Genomic DNA, 24,803 nt, shown 5'->3' with positions numbered 1-24,803 from the left:
TAATGTTTACCTTAAAGTAAGAAAAATATATTTTTAAATAACACTAATGTTAATTTCAATAGTTCTTTAACATTTCTTTTCCAATAAAGTTTATAGGGTTTGTGAAAAAATTGATTTCACAATCATTTTATGAAATATGTCTGGAAAATATGCTTTTTATTTATACTATATATTCTACTTTAATTATTTCTGACACAACAATGTGCAGAAATTTAAATTATGTGTAAGTATGTATGTATAATTACAAAAAAAAAAATTTTGGTCTCAAAAATTATTATTTTTTCTTTCCTAGGTTTCTGATTCTGTCAGTGGACAGACAGTTGTTGACCCCAAGGGGTACTTGACTGATCTCAATTCAATGATCCCTACTCATGGTGGCGATATTAAGTAAGATTTCTTTCCTGTTTTATTATTTCTGTCTCTGGTTTTTTGCTACCACGTTCCATTTAAATCGAGTACAACCAAAAATTTCTGAAATTACTTTTTCTTTTTAATCAGTACATTGGATTAATCCGTTTTGAGAATGAACAAGTGAAGCAGATATTAATTTAATTATTTATTAACCTGTAACCTTGTTGTAACAGTTGTGCCTTGGAGGATATCTCATATAATATGAGGAACATTGATCTTTGTAGTTTTATTTTTTTCTTCTTCCCTTTTACCTTTCTCTTACACTCATTAAGATCCATATGTGAAAAGTATTTTTGCATCACACAACATTTACAGTCTATTAGTTTAATGTATACAGTAAATAGAGGGATAAATATTTTAATAATATTATATAATATGTATTGGTTAAGCCTTCTCTTCAGTATGTTTTGGTCAGGCAGGTTTTACAAAGATGCATGTTTGTTCTTTTCTAGCGATATCAAAAAGGCTAGACTACTGTTAAAATCAGTGCGAGAAACAAACCCTCATCACCCACCTGCTTGGATTGCTTCTGCACGTCTGGAAGAGGTCACTGGCAAACTGCAGGTTGCAAGAAACTTAATAATGAAAGGCACAGAGATGTGTCCTAAGGTAATTTTTAAATTGTAATGTCCAATATTTGGACCAAGACTGCAGCTGTTCTCCATTTTTCTAAAAATCTACATTTATCTAATTTCATAAGGAAAATATTTTGCAGCACACTTTAAGTGAATTATATGAGTAATAACCATATACTGTAATTAATTTGTTAGTGCTACAGCTTTAAAAAATCTGGTCTGTTAAACACAGCCTTAAGTAAGTTTAATAAAGGATAATGGGAAGTTTAAGTTTATTTCTAATTGCTTTTTTTTTAATAATTGTTGCATTTCTTTGGAATTAATATATTATTGAAATGGTGTTATACAAAAGTCGTAACACTTTTTCGATGGTTTACATAAATATTTGTCTTGGAGGATTATTTTATGTCTTTTGGAGTAGTGTGTCAATAGACAAGTACTTATTTTAGAATTCCAAAAGTGATTGCATATTGTAATCTTTTTAGTTAGCCAATAAAAGGTGTCATTTTGCTTGGCTTTTCTCTACAAGAGTGAAGCAATAAATTAAGAATTTTGAACATTCTTAAAGAAGGAAACTAAAATAGTAAAAGACTACCTTACAGTAAAAATATGTGAGATCTTTTTAGGCCTTTAGCCCAGTGCTTGATTAAGCAAATATATTAAACAGGTGCTAATTGGTTAGAATTTGAAATTTTTTGAGGTTTGGGGCTGTGTTTCTGTAAATGGATTTGGTGATCTGATTAAAGATAATGCCCCCCAAATTGCTGAGAAGTACTGGTAGATTCTTATCCATCATGCAGTACTGTCGGGGAGATGTCCGATTGGTTTCAACTTCATTCTGCTGCATGAGAATGACCCCAAATCAAATGCATAGCAAAAATCATAAAAAACTATTTGTATTGAACAGACAAAAAGAAGTAAGATAGCCAAAGTTTGCAGTGGATCTGTGGCAAGTTCTCCAAGAGGATAGGAACAACCTGCCATGTAAGGACCATCAGAAACTGCATGCAGGTGTACTTGAAAGAGTTGCTGCTGGTTTAAAGGCAGTGGGCGATCTCACCAAATGTTGTTTTCAGTTATGCTTTTTAATGTTTGTTGAGCTTTCTGAGAAGTTCATTGATAAATAAAATCTGTTTACTACATTTTTTCACAAGTGCCTAAGACTTCGGAAGGCAATTTATAAATATTTTCCACTTTCTCTGTAAGGTTGCATTTATGCATATATTTCTTTGTAATATTTTATTTTTGTTTAAAATATTTAAATAGCTCATCAGGTTTGTCTTATTCCATGACATTTATGAGTCAGGTGAAATCTAACAAAACACATCTTTTGTCTAATATTTAAGCGTTACAGAGTAGTGTTTGTTCTTTTCCATGCATGCTGCCCACAATAGATTTATTGAGGGACTACCTAATAGTAATTATTAAACAAATCTTTATAAAATGTTAAATTTGATTAGGGATGTTAGCCAGGATGTTAGCACAGTTTTAACTACCTTAGGCTCTGTTCAGGTCAGATTGTTTGTACCGTTTAGATCAGGTTTAATGGTTCTGACATGATAAGGTCACAGTTTTGCAGATTTTCACAAGAATAAAAAATTCTGTTAAATGTAATAGTGATTTTCAGGAGCATTCAGTCTTTTTCAGGTTTGTTGTGGGTCATATTATAGTGTAAATGCAACTTTTCTTCAACCATAGTCTGCATGTACCTTATTGTTTTTTATTTTTAAAGTCATTATATATGAAAAGCAAAAAAAAAAAAAAAATAACAGAACATGTCAATGCATTCAGTTTTTTTTTAATCTTCTCCATTCTTAACATGCATGGAATAAGAATTTTTTGTTCATCTTGCAGAGTGAAGACGTTTGGTTGGAAGCTGCTAGGCTGCAGCCTGGTGACACAGCTAAGGTTGTGGTGGCACAAGCTGTCCGGCATTTGCCTCAGTCTGTTCGAATCTACATTCGCGCGGCTGAGCTAGAAACTGATATACGTGCCAAGAAACGTGTTTTAAGAAAAGGTGGGTGTCTACCAAGGCCATAATGTAATTTTATTCAGTAACAGGTCAAAATAATCAGTAGAAGTTATGAGTTCCTATTAAAATAAACTTAGAAGACAGTCTGTTTTTAGCAGTTTAATATTTGGTACTTTCTTAACTTCCTCTATGACAGTCCTGAGGACACAGTGTAACTGATAGGTTTATTCATTTACAAAAAAATAACAATAAATGTGCCTATTATTTGTATATATTGTATATTAAGCACTTGACTCTCCAACAGTATAAACAACATAGTTCACTGAATGCTTTTTAATAGCAAATATACACCATGTCTTGATTTAATTCCATATATTTTTTTAATCTTTTGATAATGTGTGGATTTATGGAATAAAGATGGTTAAATGGTGTAATTGACAATAATTGCTATTAATTATTCAAATAATTACACAAGACAGTTACAACCAACAGTATCAGAATATTTCCCAGCACACCCATAGTGTAAAGTAAAAAGTGATGTTCATTTAACTAGAAAGAGTTACTGAAATGTATTCTGTATAAATCAGTACCAATTAACACCTCATCTACAGTTTTCATGCAGTTGTACAAAATAATAAATAAAAATGCTTCTCATCCACCCTTCAATTTTCTGTCTCAACTTTGACCAGTTCAGGTTTGCAAATGGATATAGCATATTATGCAGCATAAAACCCAAGGCAGGAGACAGGTCCTGATTGGGGCTTCTGCCATCTTATCAAGCAAAAGACATAACCATTCCTAGAACACCAGTTTACAGTTATACTACAGCCTAAAATGTAAACCCTTGAGCTATAGGAGGGAGACACAAGTACCCAGGGAAATTCTTACAGCCCAAGTGAGAACTTGCACAGTCTACCCAGGCAGCAGTTGAGCTTGAATTCAAGTTGTGAGAAAGCATCACAAATGTCTGCACCAATGTATGTATTTCAGATAGATAAAGAATAGTGCCACAAGATACTTAACAGCATATGATGCCCTGTGCTTTGTTCTCACCATTGTTGAAATATAGCATTTTATTTTTAAGGCTAAGTTAAGTAGAAAACATGCTTGAGATGCTTTTTTTTAAAAAAAATAAAATAAAAAATAGAGTATACATAATGTAATTATGTTAAATCTAATTTGACAACCTTACAGTTGTTTTTACTTTTGTCAATTTTAGTGATTTGTTACTATTGCTTTCCTTCTGTCAGTTCATTCTAAATTTAGCCTCCTCTTCTTTGGATTAAAGTGTCACTTTATAACTTATTAACATTCTTAAATTTTTGTGTTTGAAAAAAAATTCTCTTTTTTTGTGGAGAGCTAAGTTATTCCACTTTATTATTACTTTATTATTTTTAAATTGCACAAGGTGGTTGTGCCCTTTACATTGGACTGCTTTGACATTATGACATAGCCCACAAAGAGTATCAAGGATATTTAGTGGAGGTATAACAGCACTACCCATTGTATTTCATACCTCCTTGTCCTTTTTTAATTGTTTGCAGAAGCTAAAATTGTTAAAGGCAGTCTTTGGAAAATTTTATTTCAAATATTACAGTCGTAGTTCTTAATATAGAACTGAAGAAGCTAGTGTAAATTCAAAGGACTAAGAAGACTTTTTCTTGATTGATCAAATTGAGATGGATTACAGAATGGAATACAGTATTCAAATGAGTATATATTGCCTCGTCTGTTATGCACATAAGTACACTTAATATATGTTGTTATTCCTTTAAACAGTGCTAAGTTTAATCATATTTTTTTCTTCCTTGCAGCACTTGAAAATATTTCTAAATCAGTACGTCTCTGGAAAGCAGCTGTTGAATTGGAGGAGCCAGAAGATGCTAGGATTATGCTGAGCAGAGCTGTTGAGTGTTGTCCAACAAGTGTGGAGGTAATTTCTGGTTTATTTTCTTTTTTGTCTCTTTCTTTCATTATTTTTATAAGGTGCCCTTTGAAATTGAAGTTAAGCTGGTTGTGTTACAAAGATTCAAAATATAAAATACGTTTCAAAAGTTACTATTGCTCTAATTTTCAAAAATGATTGTTTTTTAATCTATAATAATAAAAGGCAAAGCCCTCACTGACTGACTGACTGACTCACTGACTCACTCATCACTAATTCTCCAACTTCCCGTGTAGGTGGAAGGCTGAAATTTGGCAGACTCATTCCTTACAGCTTACTTACAAAAGTTAGGCAGGTTTCATTTCGAAATTCTACGCGTAATGGTCATAACTGGAACATATTTTTTGTCCATACACTGTAATGGAGGAGGCGGAGTCACGTATCGCGTCATCACGCCTCCTACGTAATCACGTGAACTAAAAACAAGGAAGACATTTACAGCACGAGTCACACGCGGGAACGAAGGTAAATGACGTTAATTTTTGACTGTCTTTTAATACTGTGTAAGCATACATATTAACACATGTGCAATTAAACGTGTGCATTTACGGGGTGATTTCTCAGGCTTAAAAGCTCACCTTTTATCAAACGCGGGAAGAAAGGTAACTGACGTTGTTCACTGTCTTTTAATACTGTGTAACCATACATATTAACACATGTCCAATTAAACGTGTGCATTTACGGGGTGATTTCTCAGGCTTAAAAGCTCGCCTTTTACTAAAAAGGTAAATGCAAAACTATTTTCAATCAGTTTATTGAAACGCTCCCGTTAAGGATTGCAATAACATATTCGCGAGATAAAAGAACGAAGTAGGGGGAAATGGAGGAACAGCCGCAAACAGCGAAGAGCAAAAAATTAATTAAACAATTGAGAACGGAGTGAGTTAAGCATACAAGCATGTTCATAAGGGAAACAAAGCACGGTGTAAAACGTAAGTTTCAATTAAGTTTATAGAAACGCTCCCGCTGCGGATTGCAATAACATATTCGCGAGATAAAAGTTTAATGAGAAGACACGAGGTATAAACGAACCACACGCCGTGGCGCAACGTTAGGGGCAACAGTTTCAACCATTCTATGATCTGCTTCTCGCAACTGAAAGACGGCACATGGCGGATGTTAGCCGACTTGCTGACCGCAACGTTAGGGGCTTCAACTATGGCGCTGACGCCACATCTCAGTGCCAACACTTTGCAGACTGTACTTAAAAGACACGCCCTCCTCACTGGACAGTTAAAAACACCAATCAAACTAACGATGACATCAAGTATTACCCGATCAAAAGTAGGAAAGGAGGCATCTTCATAAAATGTGTGTGGGATGATTTGCATGAGACGCTGCTTTAAAAAAAAAATGATAAAAAAAATACGGGATAAATCACGTCCAGTATTAATTCAAAACGGGACGCGCAATTTCATTCTCAAACGCGGCACGATTCCGTATTTTAAAGGACGGGTGGCAACCCTACAGTGCCAGGTAACCACCCATACAATCACATTGTGATTCAGACTAGGAATGCAATGAATGTAATTACCCCGATCTACATACAAGGCGAAAGTCTTGCAACATTCAAAGATGATGGTTTGGGATAAGTACACCATACAACATAAAAGAGCTTATGAAGCCTTGAACCGAAAAAAGCAAGATCTCAGAGATCGTAAAAAAAAAAAATAGGAGGTAATGTCGTTTTACTCGCTGTAGATTTTAGTCAAACATTACCAGTTATTCCACGAGGGAGACCAGCAGATTAACTCAACGCGTGTTTAAAATCCATGCTTCTCCCACGCTCGGTTATATGTCGCGTGTTCTCGGGTAGGTGCACCAAAAAATGTATACATTTAAGCATGTAATGGGCAAACAAAAAATGAGGTATACCCGAAGGCACTGCAGTAGTACTTAATGTAACTTTACTTCTTAAATGTTAATGTTTTACTGTTTAATAATTTATACGCTTCTTATATGTTGTTCAAATTCTTTTATCAAAATACCACTGACAGCGCAATGCACGATAACATGGAGTGAATACACCATACGCATCCGCCCACGGCTGCCCTGCTGTGCGCAGATAGGAGTTGATTCTACAATAAAATAAAATAAAGATAAAAAGACTAAAACAATCATCACCCATAAAGCGTGTGTGTGTGTATATATGTGTATATATATATGTTGATATGTGGATGTGTATATGTATATATATATATATATATATATATATATATATATATATATATATATATATATATATGTAGATATGTATATATATGTGTATATGTATATATATGTTTATATGTGTGTGTGTGTATTTTATATATATATAAAACACAGCAACACTCATAACAATGACAACACAATTACATTGACACTCATGTTACGTTATTTTTAAAATGTTTCCTTTTTTTTTCATAACCTCTTTAACACACTACTTCTCCGCTGCGAAGCGCGGGTATTTTGCTAGTGTTTTATATAGTGTAAAGACAGGTCTGCTCTGTTCTTATCCCACTGTAGTACATCAAGAGTACAGGACATGTTAATTAAATGTAATAAAAATGTGGGGAGGCAATATGAGGAGGCGGGGCGGCTTGGGAGAGAAAGAGAGCAAGCTGTTTTTAACCTATCCTTATAATCGTTTTGTAAGTGCCAGCGTAACAATAGACTTCATGGCAATAACTCCTAGAAAAATTGGAAATTAAAGTCAAAGCTATCTTATGTAATATGTACTATCTTAAATTTAAGACTACAAAATGTCAACAAAAGTAAAAAAGCAACGTCTTCATGACCAAAACAGTTAACTTTGTGAGCTGGAATGTTAAAGGTCTCAATCAAGAATTAGAGAAAAAAAGTATTCTTTCACCTAACAGGTCTAAACGCTAAAATAGTATTTTTTTTTTTTTTTGTAATTTTATTGATTTCATTGAAATCACACAACATCCCATACAAATAGATAAATTTTTACAAAAATAGGATCGAAAACAAATCAACAACCCCCCGAGCAAGAGAGCATGGCCAGCAGAGTATAACTGAAAGCTAGTAAAAATAAGTAAATAGATGAATTAATAAGTGAATCAAGTTAAATGGAGAAGAAAAGGAAATGGGGAGAGAATCTGCTTCCTCAGTGCTTTAAAAGCTTATTCTAAAATGTTATTGATTAGATCCTGCAAGGTTTTGAAAAAGTTCTGCACAGATCCTCTAAGTGAGAATTTGATTTTTTTTCCAATTTCAAATAGTATATAACATTAATTAACAATTAATTAAAAGAGGAGAGTTAGGATTCTTCCAATTGAGCAAGATAAGTCTACATGCCAATAGTGTAGTAAAAGCAATTACAGTTTGTTTGTCCTTCTCCACTTTAAGCCCATCTGGGAGTATACCAGACACATCTGTTAATGGGTTAGGAGGGATTGTGACACCAAGGCTGTCTGATAAGATATTTAAAATTTTTGATCCAGAATGATGTTAATTTGGTGCAGGCCCAAAACATGTGACCCAGTGAGGCTGGAACATGATTGCATTATTCGCAGGTTGGATTTTGCCCTGGAAACATTTTGGACAATTTTAAACAAGACAGATGTGCTTGATATATAATTTCGAGTTGAATAATTGTATGCTTTGCACATACGGAGCTCAAGTGAATTCTCTGCGTTGCTACCTTCCACTCCTTCTCTGAGATATTGAGTGAGAGATCCTTTTCCCACGGTCCTCTTGGATCTTTGAAAGGGAGGGACTGTAAAATGGTTTTATATATTGCGGAAATGCTGTCTGAGTCCTCGAGACTGAGCAATATTTTCTCCAGCATAGAAGGAGGTGGGAGGTGAGGATAATTGGTCAGGTTTTGTTTAACAAAGTTTCTAATTTGAAGGTAGTGAAAAAAATGTGTTGCTGGAAAGTTACATTTGGAATGTTAATTGTTTGCAGTATGCAGAAACGTTGTTTATGTACAGATCTCTAAGTGATTTTACCCCAAATGTTTTCCAGACACTAGAAACTGCATATGTTTGCGAGGGTGGAAAAAGGTGGTTGTCATGCAGAGGTGCCACAGATAAAAGCTTTGCTGTCTTAAAATACTTCCTACATTGGTTCCATATTCTGAGTAAATAAAGCACAATTGGGTTGTTAGTATATTGGCGATAACTTGCATTTATTGGGGCAAATGGCAAGGATTGTAAAGAAGTACTGCAGGATTTTATTTCTATTGCGGACCAATCCTGTGTATGTTCATCTATTTGTGTCCAGGTTTTTATAGTTTGTATGTTTGCCACCCACTAATAAAATTGAAAGTTAGGAGAGCCATGCCACCTTCTGCCTTAAGTCTTTGTAGGGTTGCTCTTTGCATACGTGGATGTTTTGAATTCCAAGTAAATGAGGTTATGGTTGAATCTAATTTCTTAAAAAACGATTTACTGATGTATATTGGAATGTTTTGAAATAAAAAAGAGAATCTTAGGAAGGATATTCATCTTAACAATGTTAATTCTTCCAGCTAAAGTGAGATAAAGGTTTGGCCATCTATGCAAGTCTTGCTTAATTTTTTCCATACAGATGGCAAAATTTTGTTGATAAAGGGCTTTATGTTTACTTGTGATGTTTATCCCTAGGTATTTAAACTGATCTGCAATGATAAAAGGGAAAGTGTTCCAATCTAATATTGTGTGCTTGAGAATTCACTGGAAAGAGCACACTTTTATTCAGATTAATTCTGAGACCCGAAATTCAGTTATGGCTGTTAGGACTGCAGGCACAGTATTTTGTGGGTCTGTTATATACAGCACCATATCATCTGCGTATAGAGACATTTCCTGTTCAAGTCCTTGTCTGATAATCCCCTTTATCTCATAAGCATTTCGACAGTGAGCTGCCAGTGGCTCAATAACAATTGCGAAAAGCAGTGGTGACAAAGGGCATCCTTGTCTGGTACCACGTTCTAGTTTAAAGTAGTCTGAATTAATGTTGTTAATACAAACTGAAGCTTCTGGATTGGTATACAGTAGTTTGATCCATGCACAAATGTTCGGGCCAAATCCAAATTTCTCCAATGTAGTGAAAAGTTAGTTCCATTCAATCTTATCAAATGCTTTTTCTGCATCCAACGATAATATCATCTCTGGGTTGTTTGTCTTTGCAGGTGAATATATTACTTTAAAATGTAAGCTTAGTGTCGGCCTTTAATAAATCCTGTTTGATCTTGTGATATTACCGAAGGCAGCACTTTCTCCATCCTTCTAGCTAGGACTTTGGAGAGTATATTAACATCATTATTCAGAAGTGAAATTGGTTTGTATGGTGCACATTGTAATAACTCCTTATTTTGTTTAGGAAAGACGGTGATTAATGCTTGGTGAAAAGTTTGAGGTAGAATTTTATTGTCTCTAGCTTCTGTAAATGTTGCTAATAAAAGTGGAGCTAGCTGAGTGGAGAATTTTTTATAAAATTTGACATGGTAGCCATCAGGGCCTGCTGCTTTCCCACTCTGTGACTTTATAGCATCTAGTAATTCTGATAATGCCAAAGGTTTATCCAATTCCTCTGCACTAAGAGTATCTATTTGTGGTATCTGTAATGCATCCAGAAATACATTAGATTGTATCTTGCCTTCTTTAAACTCAGTAGAATATAAGGACTTGTAGTAGTCTCTAAATGTGTGCATTGTATTTTTATGGTCAATGATTTTGTCTCCGTTTGTGTTGGTGATTGCTGGAATTGCATTGTGAACTTCTTACTTGTGGATTTATTGAGCTAAGATCTTATTAGCTTTCTCTCCATGTTCATAGTAATGATGTCTTGATTTAAAAAAGAGTTGTTCAGTTTCTTTAATTGTTAAGAGGTTGAGTTCTGAATGCAGAGCTGGCCTTTTCCTATGAAGAGCCTCATTTGGACACCTGGCATGTTCTTGATCTATTCTAGTAATTTTGCTGGTTAGCTCTGATACTTTCTTGGTTTCCAACTTATTTCTGTGGGAGAGGTATGAGATAATCTGTCCTCTTAAGAAGACCTTCAGGGTTTCTCAAAGTATTCTTGCAGAGACCTCTGAGGATGTATTTGTCTCTATTAAATTTGTCTCTATAAATTCTCTACAGTTCTTGTCTGCTAATAAAAGTGGGTTAAGACGCCATCTGCGAGATAAGTGTGTGGGGCATAATGATTTTAGCTCCAAGATCAGAGGGGCCTTGTCATAAATAACAATAGCGTCGTACTTGCAAGATTTAATCGTAGGCAAGAAATTGCTATCTACAAAGAAATAATCAATTCTTGAGTAGCAATGATGCACTGATTAGCAGAAGGAATATGCTCTTGAGTTTGGGTTTAGAAATCTCCAGGGGTCTGATAAGTTGTGATCAGTTACAAACTGTGTAATTGTCTTTGCAGTGTTAGATGTCATCACCCCTGTGACAGGAGACCTATCTAGGTCTGGATTTAAAACAGAGTTAAAGTCCCCAGCCATTATAATTTTATGAGTGTTCACATTGGGAATAGATGCAAATTCATTTTGGATGAAGTCCCTATCATCCACATTGGGTGCATAAACATTCATCAAAATCACTTTACAGTTAAATAAATTACCCATAACAATCATATATCTCCCTTCAGGGTCAGATACTACATCTGATACTACAAATGAGATTGTTCTATGTATAAAAATTCCCACACCTTTAGTTTTCTTTGTAAAGTCAGTTTAAAGAAGACAACACACAACCTGATGTGTTTTTGGATGCATTACAGATACTACAACTAGATACTCTCAGTGCAGAGGAGTTCGATAAACCTCTGGTACTCTCAGAATTACTAGATGCTATAAACTCACTTCAGAGTGGGAATGCAGCAGGCCCTGATGGCTACCCTGTCGAATTTTATAAAGCAATTCTCAAGTTATATTCCCTTTTATTAGCAACATTTAAAGAAGCTAGAGACAATAAAATTCTACCTCAAACTTTTCACCAAGCATTAATTACTCTCTTTCCTAAGCAAAATAAGGACTTATTATAATGTGCATCGTACAGACCAATGTCATTTCTGAATAACAATGTTAAGATACTCTTCAAAGTTCTAGCAAGAAGGATTGAGAAATTGCTTCCTTTGGTAATATTACAAGACCAAACTGGATTTATTAAAGGCAGATACTTGGCTTCCAATCTTCAACACCTGTTTAATGTAGTATATTCTCCCACAAAGTCTAACACCCCAAAGATAATATTATTGTTGGATGCAGAAAAAACATTTGATATGGTTGAATGGGACTAACTTTTCCGTACACTGGAGAAATTTGGGCTTGTTCCGAACATATGTGCATGGATCAAACTATTCTATACCAGTTCAGACGCTTCAGTTTGTATTAACAAAATTATTTCAGACTACTTCAAAGTAGAACATGATATTAGACAAGGATTCCCCCTTGTCACCACTGCTTTTTGCAATCGCTGTTGAGCCAGAAGGAATTGAACAGAAATTATGACTATTTGCAGATGATATGGTACTATATTTATATCAGATCCACAAAATACTGTGCTTGCACTCCTAACAGCACTAGCAGAATTTTAAAAGATTTCTGGACTCAAAATTAATTTGAATAAAAGTGTGCTCCTTCCAGTGAACTCTAGCACGCAATATTAGATTGGACACCTTCTCTTTTATCATCAGTTTAAATACCTAGGGGTAAACATTACAAGTAAACATAAAGCTCTTTATCAACAACATTTTGCTGTCTGCATGGAAAAACTTGAGCAAAACCTGCATAGATGGTCCACCCTTCAACTCACTTTAGCTGAAAGAATTAACACAGTCAAGATGAATATTCTTCTTAAGCTTCTTTTTCTATTTCAAAGCATTCCAATATACATCAGTAAATCATTTTTTAAGAAGTTAGATTTAATCATAACCTCATTTATTTGGAATTCAAAACATCCACACATCCAGAGGGTGACCCTACAAGGCAGAAGGTGGCATGGCTCTACCTAACTTTCAGTTTTATTACTGGGCGGCAAATATACAAGCTATAAAAACCTGCACATTGACACAAATAGTTGAACATACAGACTTGGTTTGCAATAGAAACAAAATCCTGCACAACCCAACTGTGCTTTATTTACTCAGACAATGAGCCAATGTGGGAAGTACCTCAAGATAGAGAAGCTTTGATATGTGGCACCTCTACGGTTCTATTCAATAAGGGCGCGCACAAAAAGGTGAGCTTCAAAAGGGCGACCTCAATTGGGTGCGGCGAATAAAGGCGCGCGTAAATAAAGCCGAGCTTCAAAAGGGCGACCTCAATTGGGCGCAGCGAATAAAGGCAAACGCAACAAAATTATTACAGAAAATTTATTGGATAGAGGCAATGATTGAACGTATAAAAAGGCGAAAGCAAAAATATTAAAACATTCGCTCAATTGAGGTCGCCCTTTTGAAGCTCGCCTTTATTTATGCGCGCCTTTATTCGCCGCACCCATTAGAGGTCGCCCTTTTGAAGCTCGCCTTTTTGTGCGTGCCCTTATTGAAGGACACCCACCTCTACACGATAACCACCTTTTCCCACCCTATCAAACATACGCAGTTTTTAATGTTTGGAAAACATACGGGATTACATCGCTTAGAGATTTGCACATACTGTAGATAACGTCTTCACATCCTATGAAGAGTTACACTCCAAATTTAACTTTTCATTAATACAATTCTTTTATTACCTCCAAACTTTGCTAAACAAAATCTGCCCAATTTTCCTCATCTCCCACCTACTTCTATTCTGTAAGAAATGTTGATCAGTCTTGAAGACTCAAACAGCATTTCTGTAGTGCTTTATATAGAAACATTCTAAAGTCCCTCCTTTAAAAGATCCCAGAGTATAGTGGGAAAAGGGTCTTTTACTCAACATTTCAGAAAAGCAGTGGAAGGCAGCCATACACAGAATTCACTCTAGCTCCATATGCACAAAGCATACAATTATTCAACTTAAAATCTTTTATTGAGCATATCTGTTTAGTTTAAAATTGTCCAAAATGTTTCCAGGTCAAGATTCAACCTGCAAATGTTGCAATCAAGTCGCAGCCTCAGTAGGCCACGTTTTGGGCATGCACCAAATTAACATCATTCTGGATCAAAATCTTTAAATACCTATCAAATGGCCTTGGTGTCACAATCCCTCCTAATCCGTTAACAGCTGTGTTTGGTTTACTCCCAGATGGACTTAAAGTGGAAAAGGACAAACAAACTGTAATTGCCTTTACTTCACTATTAGCATGTAGACTTAGTATTTTGCTTAACTAGAAGAATCCTAACTCTCCTCTTTTAAGTCAGTGGGTAACTTATGTTATATACTATTTGAAATTGGAAGAAAAATCAAATTCTCACTTAGAGGATCTGTGCAAAACCTTTTTAAAACATAGCAGAATCTAATCAATAACATTCTAGAATAAGCATTTAAATTGGGGGGAAAGGGATTTACTTCCTTTTTTTTACTTTTTTTTTTTCTACTCTTAAAGTTTTACTCTGTCTGTTGGCCTAGCTCTCTTTCTCATGGGTGGAGGTTGATTTGATTTAGTTTTGTCAAATTTTACTTGCTTGTATGGAATGTTACTTGCTTTTAATTCAATAAAATGTTAAAAAAAGATGAATGATTTAGAACAGACAAAATATCACCCCTTTTCAGAATGCAGTGGTACATACGTTGTAACAGGATAACTGGAGTATAAGACATTATCATTCACTATAAGTATGAACACTGGAATTTTTAACCCTCCTTTGGTGAATGAAAACAATTATACACTTTCCTTTATTAAAAGTGAAGCTGGTATTTTTAATTGTCTTAATTGACTCTTCAGAAAAGTTATTACTCCAGAGTTAAGTGTAGGTAGCTAGCCAACCTAACATGACCATAACCTTAAATGGAAATGAAGAGCAGTGGAAAAAATGCATCTCATGTTAGATATGTATGTTCTACTAGTTGTAGGAAACTGATCATATAGTAGCAAGAGTTGCACAAAATTGTCTAATGGTGTAAATGAGACATTTTGTGCTGTTTGTTTTCCCTTGCATTTATTTTAAACACATGCATGTGTGAGAATATTAGAATTATTAACTATGGCGTTGTTTTATTTACTGTTAATATGTTTTGAAAGATTAATAAAAATGTATTATTACAATGTTAATGTTAAGAGAATATGTAATCAGCACAAGGCAGTTTTCCTTGGGGAAACATTGAAATCTGTTACCCTGAAATATAGGTAAATGAAGTTAAGCAACAATTATTAAAAATAGTAGATTGCAAAACCTTATTAAAGGTGAAAATGGTCTGGCATGAGTTGTCTTAGTTTTCATTATTGAAATATAAAATTCTCAAAAAGGCATTGCACACTTTTGATATCCATAGTAGGCCTATCCATATATGATATAAAACATTAACAACATTTAGTTTTGATTATGTTTTATTTCTGTTTTGTGTTCTAGCTCTGGCTTGCACTCGCTAGACTTGAGACCTATGAAAATGCGAGAAGAGTACTAAACAAGGCACGAGAAAACATTCCCACTGACAGACATATCTGGATTACTGCAGCTAAGCTAGAGGAGGCCAATGGCAACACCCAGATGGTAGAAAAGATTATTGACAGAGCCATCACTTCTCTTCGAGCTAATGGAGTAGAAATCAACAGAGAACAATGGATTCAGGTACTTGCTGTTTTCATTTTATGCTGTTTAAACATTGGAGGTCATATTTATTCAAATTTAGTGTGTCATTTTGTGTTGGGAAACCAGAAATATGTTTCTGATGTTCGCTCCTTCCTCTCCTTTTCTAACGCTGAGAAACTTGTCCATGCTTTTATCACATCCCGCATCGATTATTGTAATTCCCTACTGGCAGGTGCCCCTTCTAATCTTATATCACAGCTCCAGCTTATTTAAAACTCAGCTGCAAGAGTCCTTACTCGAACCAGCAGCAGCGAGCACATCACACCCATCCTGCTCCGTCTCCACTGGCTTCCTGTGTCTTACAGAATCAAATATAAAATCCTACTAATAACTTACAAAGCCTTAAATAACCTCGCGCCAAACTACATCAGTGACCTTCTCCATCACTAAGGTCCTCTGATTCTGGCAATCTTGTTGTGCCCCTCACTAATCTACACTCCATGGGTGACAGGGCCTTCAGCTGTATAGCGCCCAGACTCTGGAATGACTTACCAAAATTAATCAGGTCAGCTGACTCCATGAATTATTTTAAAAAACAACTCAAAACTCATCTCTTCAGGAAGGCTTTTAGCTCTATTTGACTTTATTACCCTTCTCTCAGTTTACTTCTCTGTCAAGATGCTAATGTAACCTGTGTGTGTGTGTGCTAGACCATCAATTATGTTGTCTGTTTCTTTTTTTTTCAGAATTCACTGTCTTAATCTTCTTTATTTATTTATCTGGTTTGTACAATGCTATATACTGTATACACTGCTGTTCTTTATTATATTCTGTAAGTGCCTTGAGCATGAGAAAGGCGCTATATAAATAAAATGTATTATTATTTTATAGTAACACGTGAACTCTTACATACATTTCCCTACAAAGAAATAAACCATACTTGTTGCTAAGGGTAATGTGTTGGTGCACTGGTTAGCATATATACCATACAGCTCCAGAAGTGTGTCATAACATCTTAATCTACCCTAGATAATGTACAAATGTAAATTTTACTTTTGTTAGTATTTAATATTTAGGAATAGGCCATTTTTAGAATTTAAAAATTTGTCTCTGCCCCCTTTTTAAAAACTTGCATTTTGTTCTAAGTAGTAATTTTCTGCCTTGTCTTTTACAATCAGTTCAAGTAATTGCACCCAATGCAAGTGTATCATCTAGCTGTATAATTAGAGTGCTGCATCAATCTCCTTATACTGTATAATGGTTTAAGGTTTTCCACTTTCCAGTTTTTTTTATTTTACTTAATAATTTACTTTACTATTAATTCTGTCTTCACAAGTAAAAAAAAGAACTGATATATTTACTATTTCCTTAACCATGTATTATTCCCCCCTCACAATTTTAATACATTTTTCTAGCTCCTTGATTGTTTTTTACTGCTAGAATACATACATTTTTACATCTTTATTAACTTGTGCTGCAAAAAGTAGTTTGAAAAATTAGTCTCCTGTTTTTAGCAAACATCTCCTAATATGCAGCGGCTCCATTTTAGGATGCAGAAGAATGTGATAAAGCTGGTAGTGTGGCAACCTGTCAGGCTATAATTAGAGCAGTCATTGGCATCGGAATTGAAGAGGAAGACTGCAAGCATACTTGGATGGAAGATGCTGAAAGTGTATGTTGTTTCATAATATTTATTTTATTAGGTGAGCTGTATTATTTTCTGAGTATAATGTAATTGGAAAAATATGTTTTGCTTACAAAACAATTTAATATCTTTAAGTATTACAGTTTTCAGTAAAAATTGTTAAGATATTATTGTTTAAAATCAATACTTAAGTGCTCACTAAACTAAAGTGTTTTTCAAATACTTATCTGTGTAAATTAATTGAAAAGTATTTGTCTTTTTATTAAAGCATTATGAATGAAATAAGGCTGATTTGAGCGTATTAAAATGCAAAAAGGCATGTAATATGTATTCAATATGACTCAAATAGATGCAGTCATGATTATCAATTATCAGTATAATTCCTGTTGCATGCATTACATATCTACTGTAAAGTGAAATAACCACATCTAAATAATTTATTCTCTAAATGTTAATTGAATTTACCTAATTTTCATGATGTTATTTACAATATTGTTTCTGTATTACTTTTTTCTAACCACATTTACCAAAATCTAGTTTATTGTCGTTCTTGTATTTATCTAATTTTTTAATCTATTTTGAGTTAAAATCTTTTGTAGCTTTTATATTTTCACCACTTACTAGTAATGAAATGAGAATCCCTCAGCATGTGTTTTTGTAGAAATGTCTTCTCTATTGTGTTTTTTCTTTTCATTTTGTTATTTCCTCAGTGCATTGCTCATGGTGCTCTGGAATGTGCAAGAGCTATATATGCTCATTCTCTTCAAGTCTTCCCTAGCAAGAAGAGTGTATGGCTTAGAGCAGCATATTTTGAAAAGAATCATGGAACAAGGTAAACCTGTCAGATAAGCGAAAAGCAAGGAGCTGTTTATTGTAAACTACCAAATTGTTACCCTCTTTATTTCTTTTTCTATCAAAGACTTTTGCTATGAATATGTAAAGTGGCGATTACAGACCACTCGAAGGACATTTAACATGCATGCTTTTACAAGTGGGAGAATTCTGAGCTACATCTGTTATTTGAATGTGGTTGTTTGTACAGTGTTTTGATATTTGCCACATGTGCTTTTTGCTTTCACTAAAAAAAGATAGACAATTTTTTTATTGCTATCTGTGTGAATGTAACCTCAAACAACAGTTTTATATATCTGCTTAAACTTCAAAATGTTAACTCCCATAGCACATGAACCTGGTACAGTGGAACCTCGGTTCACGACCACAATTCGTTCCAAAACTCTGGTCGTAAACCGAGTTGGTCATGAACCGAAGCAATTTCTCCCATAGGGCTGTATGTAAATACAATTAATCCGTTCCAGACCGTACGAACTGTATGTAAATATATATATTTTTTAGTTTTTAAGCACAAATATAGTTAATTACACCATAGAATGCACAGCGTAATGGTAAACTAAATGTAAAAACATTGAATAACACTAAGAAAACCTTGAACAACAGAGAAAACTAACACTGCAATAGTTCGCGCTATAGTGCTAGGAACCGCTCGCTAAAAACACTTTTTTAATGAGTTTTAAGCACAGGGGAAAAAATGAACATTTGAAAAATCCGTAATTTAATAAACCACCAAAAAAAAGTAACATTGCAACAATGCAGGCTACGAACCGATCACTATAAATAGAACTGAAAACAAAAACAAGCCTTCTCTACCTTATGCGTCCCTCGCTCTCTCTCTCTCTCTCTCTCTCTCTCTCTCTCTCTCTCTCTCTCTCTCTCTCTCTCTCTCTCTCTCTCTCTCCTGTGTGTGTGTGCGTGCGTGCGTCTCTCTTTTGCTAGCCTGGAGCGTCTGTGTGTGTGTCTCTCTAGCTTGCTCCTGTGTGTGTGCGTGCCTCTCTCTCCCACGCCTGTGTGTGTGTGTGTGTTTGTGCGTGCGTGCGTCTCTCTTTTGCGAGCCTGGAGCGCCTGTGTGTGTGTCTCTCTAGCATGCTCCTGTATGTGTGCGTGCGTCTCTCTTTTGCAAGCCTGGAGCGCCTGTGTGTGTGTGTCTCTCTAGCGCGCTCCTGTGTGTGTGTGCGCGCGCCTCTTTCTCTCCCGTGCTTGTGTGTGTGTGTGTGTGTGTACGTGCGTCTCTCTTTTGTGAGCCTGGAGCGCCTGTGTGTTTGTCTCTGTCTGTCCCGCTGCCTCTCTCTCGCTGTGTGTGTGTGTGTCGCGCTCCCTCGCTCTCTCTCTTGCTCGCTGCACAGGAAATGCACAGGGAGAGACTGAACATGTACAAACCGAAAGGGAACCTGGCTTGTTCGTATACCAAGTGTGTGGTCGTGAACCGAAGCAAAAGTTTGGTAAACTTTTTGGTCGTAAACCGAGTTGTACGTGTTCCGAGACGTTCGTGAACCAAGGTTCCACTGTATTTGTTTTCTTTTCAGTAACTTTGTATTATTAAGCAATATGTATTTTTTAAATACTTTTAGATTGAACCATTATAACATTTTACACATTTTACACTATGCAGTTTAATCATTTGAGATGTGAATATTTTTTAGGGAGTCTTTAGAAGCATTGCTACAAAGAGCAGTTGCACATTGTCCAAAAGCTGAGGTTCTGTGGCTTATGGGAGCAAAATCAAAGTGGCTTGCTGGAGATGTACCTGCAGCTAGAAGCATTCTTGCTCTGGCTTTTCAGGTGAGCATAAAGTGTTCTGTCTTAATCAGATAATGTTTTTTTTTTTTTTTACCCTGTATTATAAAGGCAAAGATTTTGTTTTACTGTGTTACTGCTGTTCAACCACAAGGATATTGTGATTGAAGTTTCATCCACAATACAGATAGAGATTATTTAATCATAGAAAAAAAAGTATTTTATGTTCTGTATCCATTTGTTTCTTTCGCTTGTGAAAGCCTTTCAGCATGAAGGACTGGAAAATATTTTTTGGCCAGTACCGTTTCTTTTTGGAGAACACTCAAGCTATATATCAAAATGAAACAAATTTTTTTGCAGTTCACATTATTTGTACCATCAAAAAGCTTGAAATCAAGAAAGCCATCTTTCTATTAAATCTGGATTTATTTTTTGAACAAAAATTGCAGCATTGCCTTGGATAGAGTAGACTTGGAAAATACAGGTAGTCCCCAAGTTACCGACATACGACTTACAAACAGGGCCGCAGCTGCTCCTTCATGTGTCTGGGGGACATGATGCAGGCTCCTCAGTAACTGCAACTCCGTCATCTTCAGCCTAGGGACGCTGCAAGCAGTGGCTGTTGGTTTGGGGTGGGGGGGGGTTCACTGCTCGCGCAGTGTGGTGTCCGGCTCTGGTTGATGAATGGGACAGTGAGTGCTGCACCCCATTTATTCTCATTGGGCGACTGGGTGCGCGGCAAGCGGTGACCCGTGGTCCATAGTCACCGGAGCTATAGCAACCGCTTGTGTGCAGAACGGAGGCTTGATGGGGCTGTTCGCTGCCCACCCACCATGCCAACACAGCTACTGCTCCTGACTGGACGGAGGATGGATGGGGCAGAGGGGGGTGTTTCACTGCCTGTCCACCACATAGTCTCGCAGTGTCTCTTGAACAGCTGCCCCGTTCGTTCTCAGTGGGCGGCTGGTGATGCCTTAAGCGGTGACCTGGTTGTGACTGAACAGAGGCCATTGAGGGTGAATGGGGCAGCGGAGGGCAGCATTGTAGTGTGCCTCAGGTGGCTGCCTGTTAAATGGGGACGGTGGTGGGCGATTCACTACCCGCCTTTGGCCGCACCCTGTTTGTTCTTGGTGGGTGGACGCTGCAGGCAGCATACTGTATGCAAGTGGAGGTTACTGTGTGGTAGGCGAATAGTGAACTACCCTATACCACCCCCATTCATTCTAAATAGCAAGCCTGTTTGTTCTGTTATGTACATAGCATAAAGTTGTCTCTCGTCAGTACACCAGACGTGCAGACAAGGGTTGCCTTCCTGCTGTGATAGCTTGTACAGTGCTGTGCAGAAGACCTCATCTTAACCTTTTGTCTTCACCCTTCAACAATGTCTTTGAAACATAAATCTGATGCAAGTGCTGGTGATACAGTAAAGAAGAGAAAAACCATCACCATGGAAAATAAAGTAGAAATAATAAAAAGGTCAGAGAGTTGAAACTCCATCATTCATTGACAGAGCACTTGGTTACAATCGGTCAACAATAGCATTTGTTAAAATAATGTACCTGTTCTGACTTACATACAAATTCAACTTAAGAACAAACCTATAGTCCCATTCTTGTACTTAACCCGGGGACTGCCTGTAGATTAATTGGCAATTGATGGGTTACAGCCATGACAGAGTTGCTTGTTGGCTTGCAACTAAATTCCATTTTAATTATACTGTCAGATTACTCCATTAAATAAATAATTTTAGGTCTGAAAGAGGAGTTAGTTGATTTTTCCAGGTCATTTGATTTGATTTGAAGTTTCTAAGAGATGATAGTTACATGAAAGATTGTTTTGGCAGTTAACATTTACTGTCCTTTATATTTGACGTCTGTTGTGTCGCTGAATCCAATATTAAAGCTAAACAGTATTTCAGTGAATTGCATGTTTGGATTTCCAACACTTATTTCACCATATTTTGAACACCTACTGTTTATATATGTAATATATGCAAAAGTCTGCAAACTACACTGTTATTTTTACAATAATTCATCAGGATAATTGGCAGTACTAGTTGGAAATTGTTTTAGGGAGAGTATGGTGAACTAATTTAAATTTAATAGATTAGTATATATAAAGAAGAGCAACTAAACAAACAACACTTTATTATGTGTAAACAAAAGATCTTTGCATATTATGTGTGTAAACAATCTTTTAATTTTGTTGTAGTGAAAAAATGAATGAAGTGTTGATTGTTTTCTAATGTTTACTTTTTGAAAAACACATTTTATATTCCCATTGTTTTTAAAATGCACAGTCTACCCTTGGGATAAGTTACACTTGACTAACATAACCTGTTACTTACATAGAAAAGTTCTTGGTATTTTGAAATGAAACTATCTATGCAACTTCAGAATTACTGCTGGACTATTTTGACTCCATATTAAGTGTAAGATGTAATAGAATAAGACAATGAACTTTATACTTGGAATCTCAGAGCTCCCTTTTATCTCAGTGTATTCTGTTGTGCATATTACATAGACATGGTTATGTTAGGATGATATCGAAATACAACATGGTACAATTTATGTTATGTGAATTTTTCTGGAATGTACCTACCTACATTAGTCAAACATCAGCCTTGTGTATATGTACATTTTTTTTTTATATTATGTTTGTATTTTAAACTTTTTTCTTGTCCTTGTGGAGATAACATTGGACTCATGATGTTCAATGTTTTAGACAGTATGCTTCTTACTTTTGATTTTAAGTTTTCTGCCTTGGTGTCTTATAGGCCAATCCAAACAGTGAGGAAATCTGGCTGGCTGCTGTGAAGCTAGAGTCTGAGAACAACGAATATGAAAGGGCTCGAAGACTTCTGGCCAAAGCTAGAAGTAGTGCACCGACTGCAAGGGTATGTTCATCCAATAATAAAAAAAAATCTTAAATTTAGAGTTATAATTTTTATTAACATGCTACTTGAAGTTTGATGGAAAGCAGAGCATTAAGGTTCCGATGATAAGACTGAGTCATTTCCCTTCTTTGAGTTGCCCATTAAGTTATCCAGCACTTGTATTGCCCATGTGTAAAGATAATTACCCCCTTAGTTATTCACTCAGACAGCTGACCAGAGTTAATTGGTAACTAATAACGTCATTCTGACAGTGTTCAGTCAGCTGATTGTAGACAGCCTTGTTGAATCTAATCCTCACAACAACAATCACAATCTTACAGACTAGGGGGCTCCGCCCCCTGCTCGCTTCGCTCGCCAACCCCTGGTGTTGGGAATGACAAAGAGCGTGATGTATGAATGAGATATAGAATAGTGTGACGGTGTAGATGATGCAAATAGAAAGCAAAGAATAAAGTGTGTGGCACAGTGTAAAGGTTTATTGGAAAATTTCTTTGTACACGCCGTTTAAGTGTAAAAGGTAATTCCAGGTCAGAACTTGTAAGGTCAATGAAGATGGTCATTATCGTGATCAGAGTCAACTTTGTCAGAGCTTAGAAAGAGTTGTGTCTCTCCAGGAAGTAATGGAATGACTTGGGTATTTATGTTTTCCACATTAATATTTTTTGGACATAATATAGTGCGTTGTGTTAAAAGGGGCATTTGGTCTAATGAGATTGCTGTTCCAAATCTCTCTGTAACTAAGTCGTCGCAGATAAAGGCTTGAGGAATTGTAATAATATGTGGCTGAAGTCCATCTGTATTGGTGAGTGTACCATCTCTCAGTTGTAATAAGCAATTGTTATGATCTGGTTCTGGACATCGTATCTTTTTTACTAACTGTATCTTTTGAAAGCAATGCCAATTGTCTGCGTATTTTAAGGTGCACTGAACAATAGCTGAGTGCATGGCATCTGGAAGAATAGCTAATCACTGTTTAAAATCTCCTCCTCATAAAAGTACCTTTCCTCCAAATCGAATATTATTATTCATAAACGTTTGTAGAAGTTTATGAATGGTGTTGAGTAAGTGACTTCATGCCATTGTACATTCATCAATAAACAACATTTTTTGAAGACGGATGTCACGTGCAGTGCCACCGTTAATGTTCATAGTGGATACCGATTTGTAGGATCTAATGCAGTTGATAAAGATTTCACTTTCAGGTACATCGTCAGTTAGAATCTTCTGTAGATATTCAGTATATGAATGTAAAGAAGGCAGTCTAATTTGACCCTTTTGACAACAACGTCTAAATGTATTACTTGTATTGCCAGTTGTTTCTTCAGGGAAGTGAACTGAATGACAATGATTGCAAATGACATTTATTAATCCGAATGAATTTTCCCAGTGTATGTTTTGCTTGTGCCGTTTGAGAGGCGCGTTGTTGCATATGTAGTATTTGGGACGTGTTGTTTTGGAGCTGTAATCGATTTGCCTGTGCTGTGTGAGACGCCCGTTGTAGCCTTCCTTGCCGTTAACGTATGTCTGAGACGGGAGGTGTTTCGTTTTGAATCCGTGCCTGTTGCGATGCAGCACTTTGATTGATACGTTTGCGTCATGTGGATCCAGGATGTAGATTTGTGCATATTTGCGTTGTTGATTTGTTTCAGGGTGCACTGTTCCAATGCGATGCAGTATTTGTGCACATATGGGAAAGCTGTATGGGCCATTGCCTTTTGGTGGCTTGATATTTACTAAAAGCAAATGAACTATTGTAGGATCTAACGCAGTTCATAAAGTTTTTACTTTTAGGTACATCGTTAGTTAGAAGCTTTAGTTGAGCTTTGCGTTTTTGGAGTCGAGACATTTTTTCTTTTAGAAATATGGATAAGTAATAAGGAGTATTGCACTCACTGTTAATATGGAGACTTTTCTGCGGTTGAACGGTTAATAGTGTCTTATTGTAATGAGATCCACCTATGCTGCATAGCCGTCTATTTTGTTGTTTCTTTCGTGTTCGTGTGTTTGTTCCTGTTATCCTTTCCTTTTCGTTTTGTACCCGTGACCGTGTATTCATGACTTGTTTCTTTCTCAGCATCCGAAATATGGATAAGTAATAAGGAGGGTCGCAGTCACTGTTAATATGTTTCCTTTTCTGCAGTTGAACGGTTAATAGTGCTTTA

The 24,803-nt window shown here is 35.9% G+C and overlaps 1 protein-coding gene and 1 long non-coding RNA gene across 2 annotated transcripts in view; one reads left to right on the top strand and one right to left on the bottom strand.

Moving 5' to 3' along the window:
• The window catches only part of prpf6 (PRP6 pre-mRNA processing factor 6 homolog (S. cerevisiae)), a 64,447-nt gene that overhangs the window by 16,468 nt on the left and 23,176 nt on the right, over nt 1-24,803 (top strand). The window contains exons 7-15 of the mRNA XM_028811678.2: nt 293-387; nt 864-1,020; nt 2,841-3,003; nt 4,773-4,891; nt 15,332-15,550; nt 17,061-17,183; nt 17,867-17,988; nt 19,652-19,790; nt 22,522-22,641. Of these exons, the coding sequence (XP_028667511.1) occupies nt 293-387; nt 864-1,020; nt 2,841-3,003; nt 4,773-4,891; nt 15,332-15,550; nt 17,061-17,183; nt 17,867-17,988; nt 19,652-19,790; nt 22,522-22,641 (1,257 nt within the window). The remainder of the gene's footprint in view (nt 1-292; nt 388-863; nt 1,021-2,840; nt 3,004-4,772; nt 4,892-15,331; nt 15,551-17,060; nt 17,184-17,866; nt 17,989-19,651; nt 19,791-22,521; nt 22,642-24,803) is intronic.
• Nucleotides 1-24,803, bottom strand: part of LOC127529421 (uncharacterized) — a 155,209-nt gene that overhangs the window by 108,250 nt on the left and 22,156 nt on the right. The window lies entirely within an intron of this gene.

This window comes from Erpetoichthys calabaricus, chromosome 10 (genome assembly GCF_900747795.2).
Source record: "Erpetoichthys calabaricus chromosome 10, fErpCal1.3, whole genome shotgun sequence".
NCBI lineage: Eukaryota > Metazoa > Chordata > Cladistia > Polypteriformes > Polypteridae > Erpetoichthys > Erpetoichthys calabaricus.
This window is presented reverse-complemented; position numbering and strand designations above follow the sequence as displayed.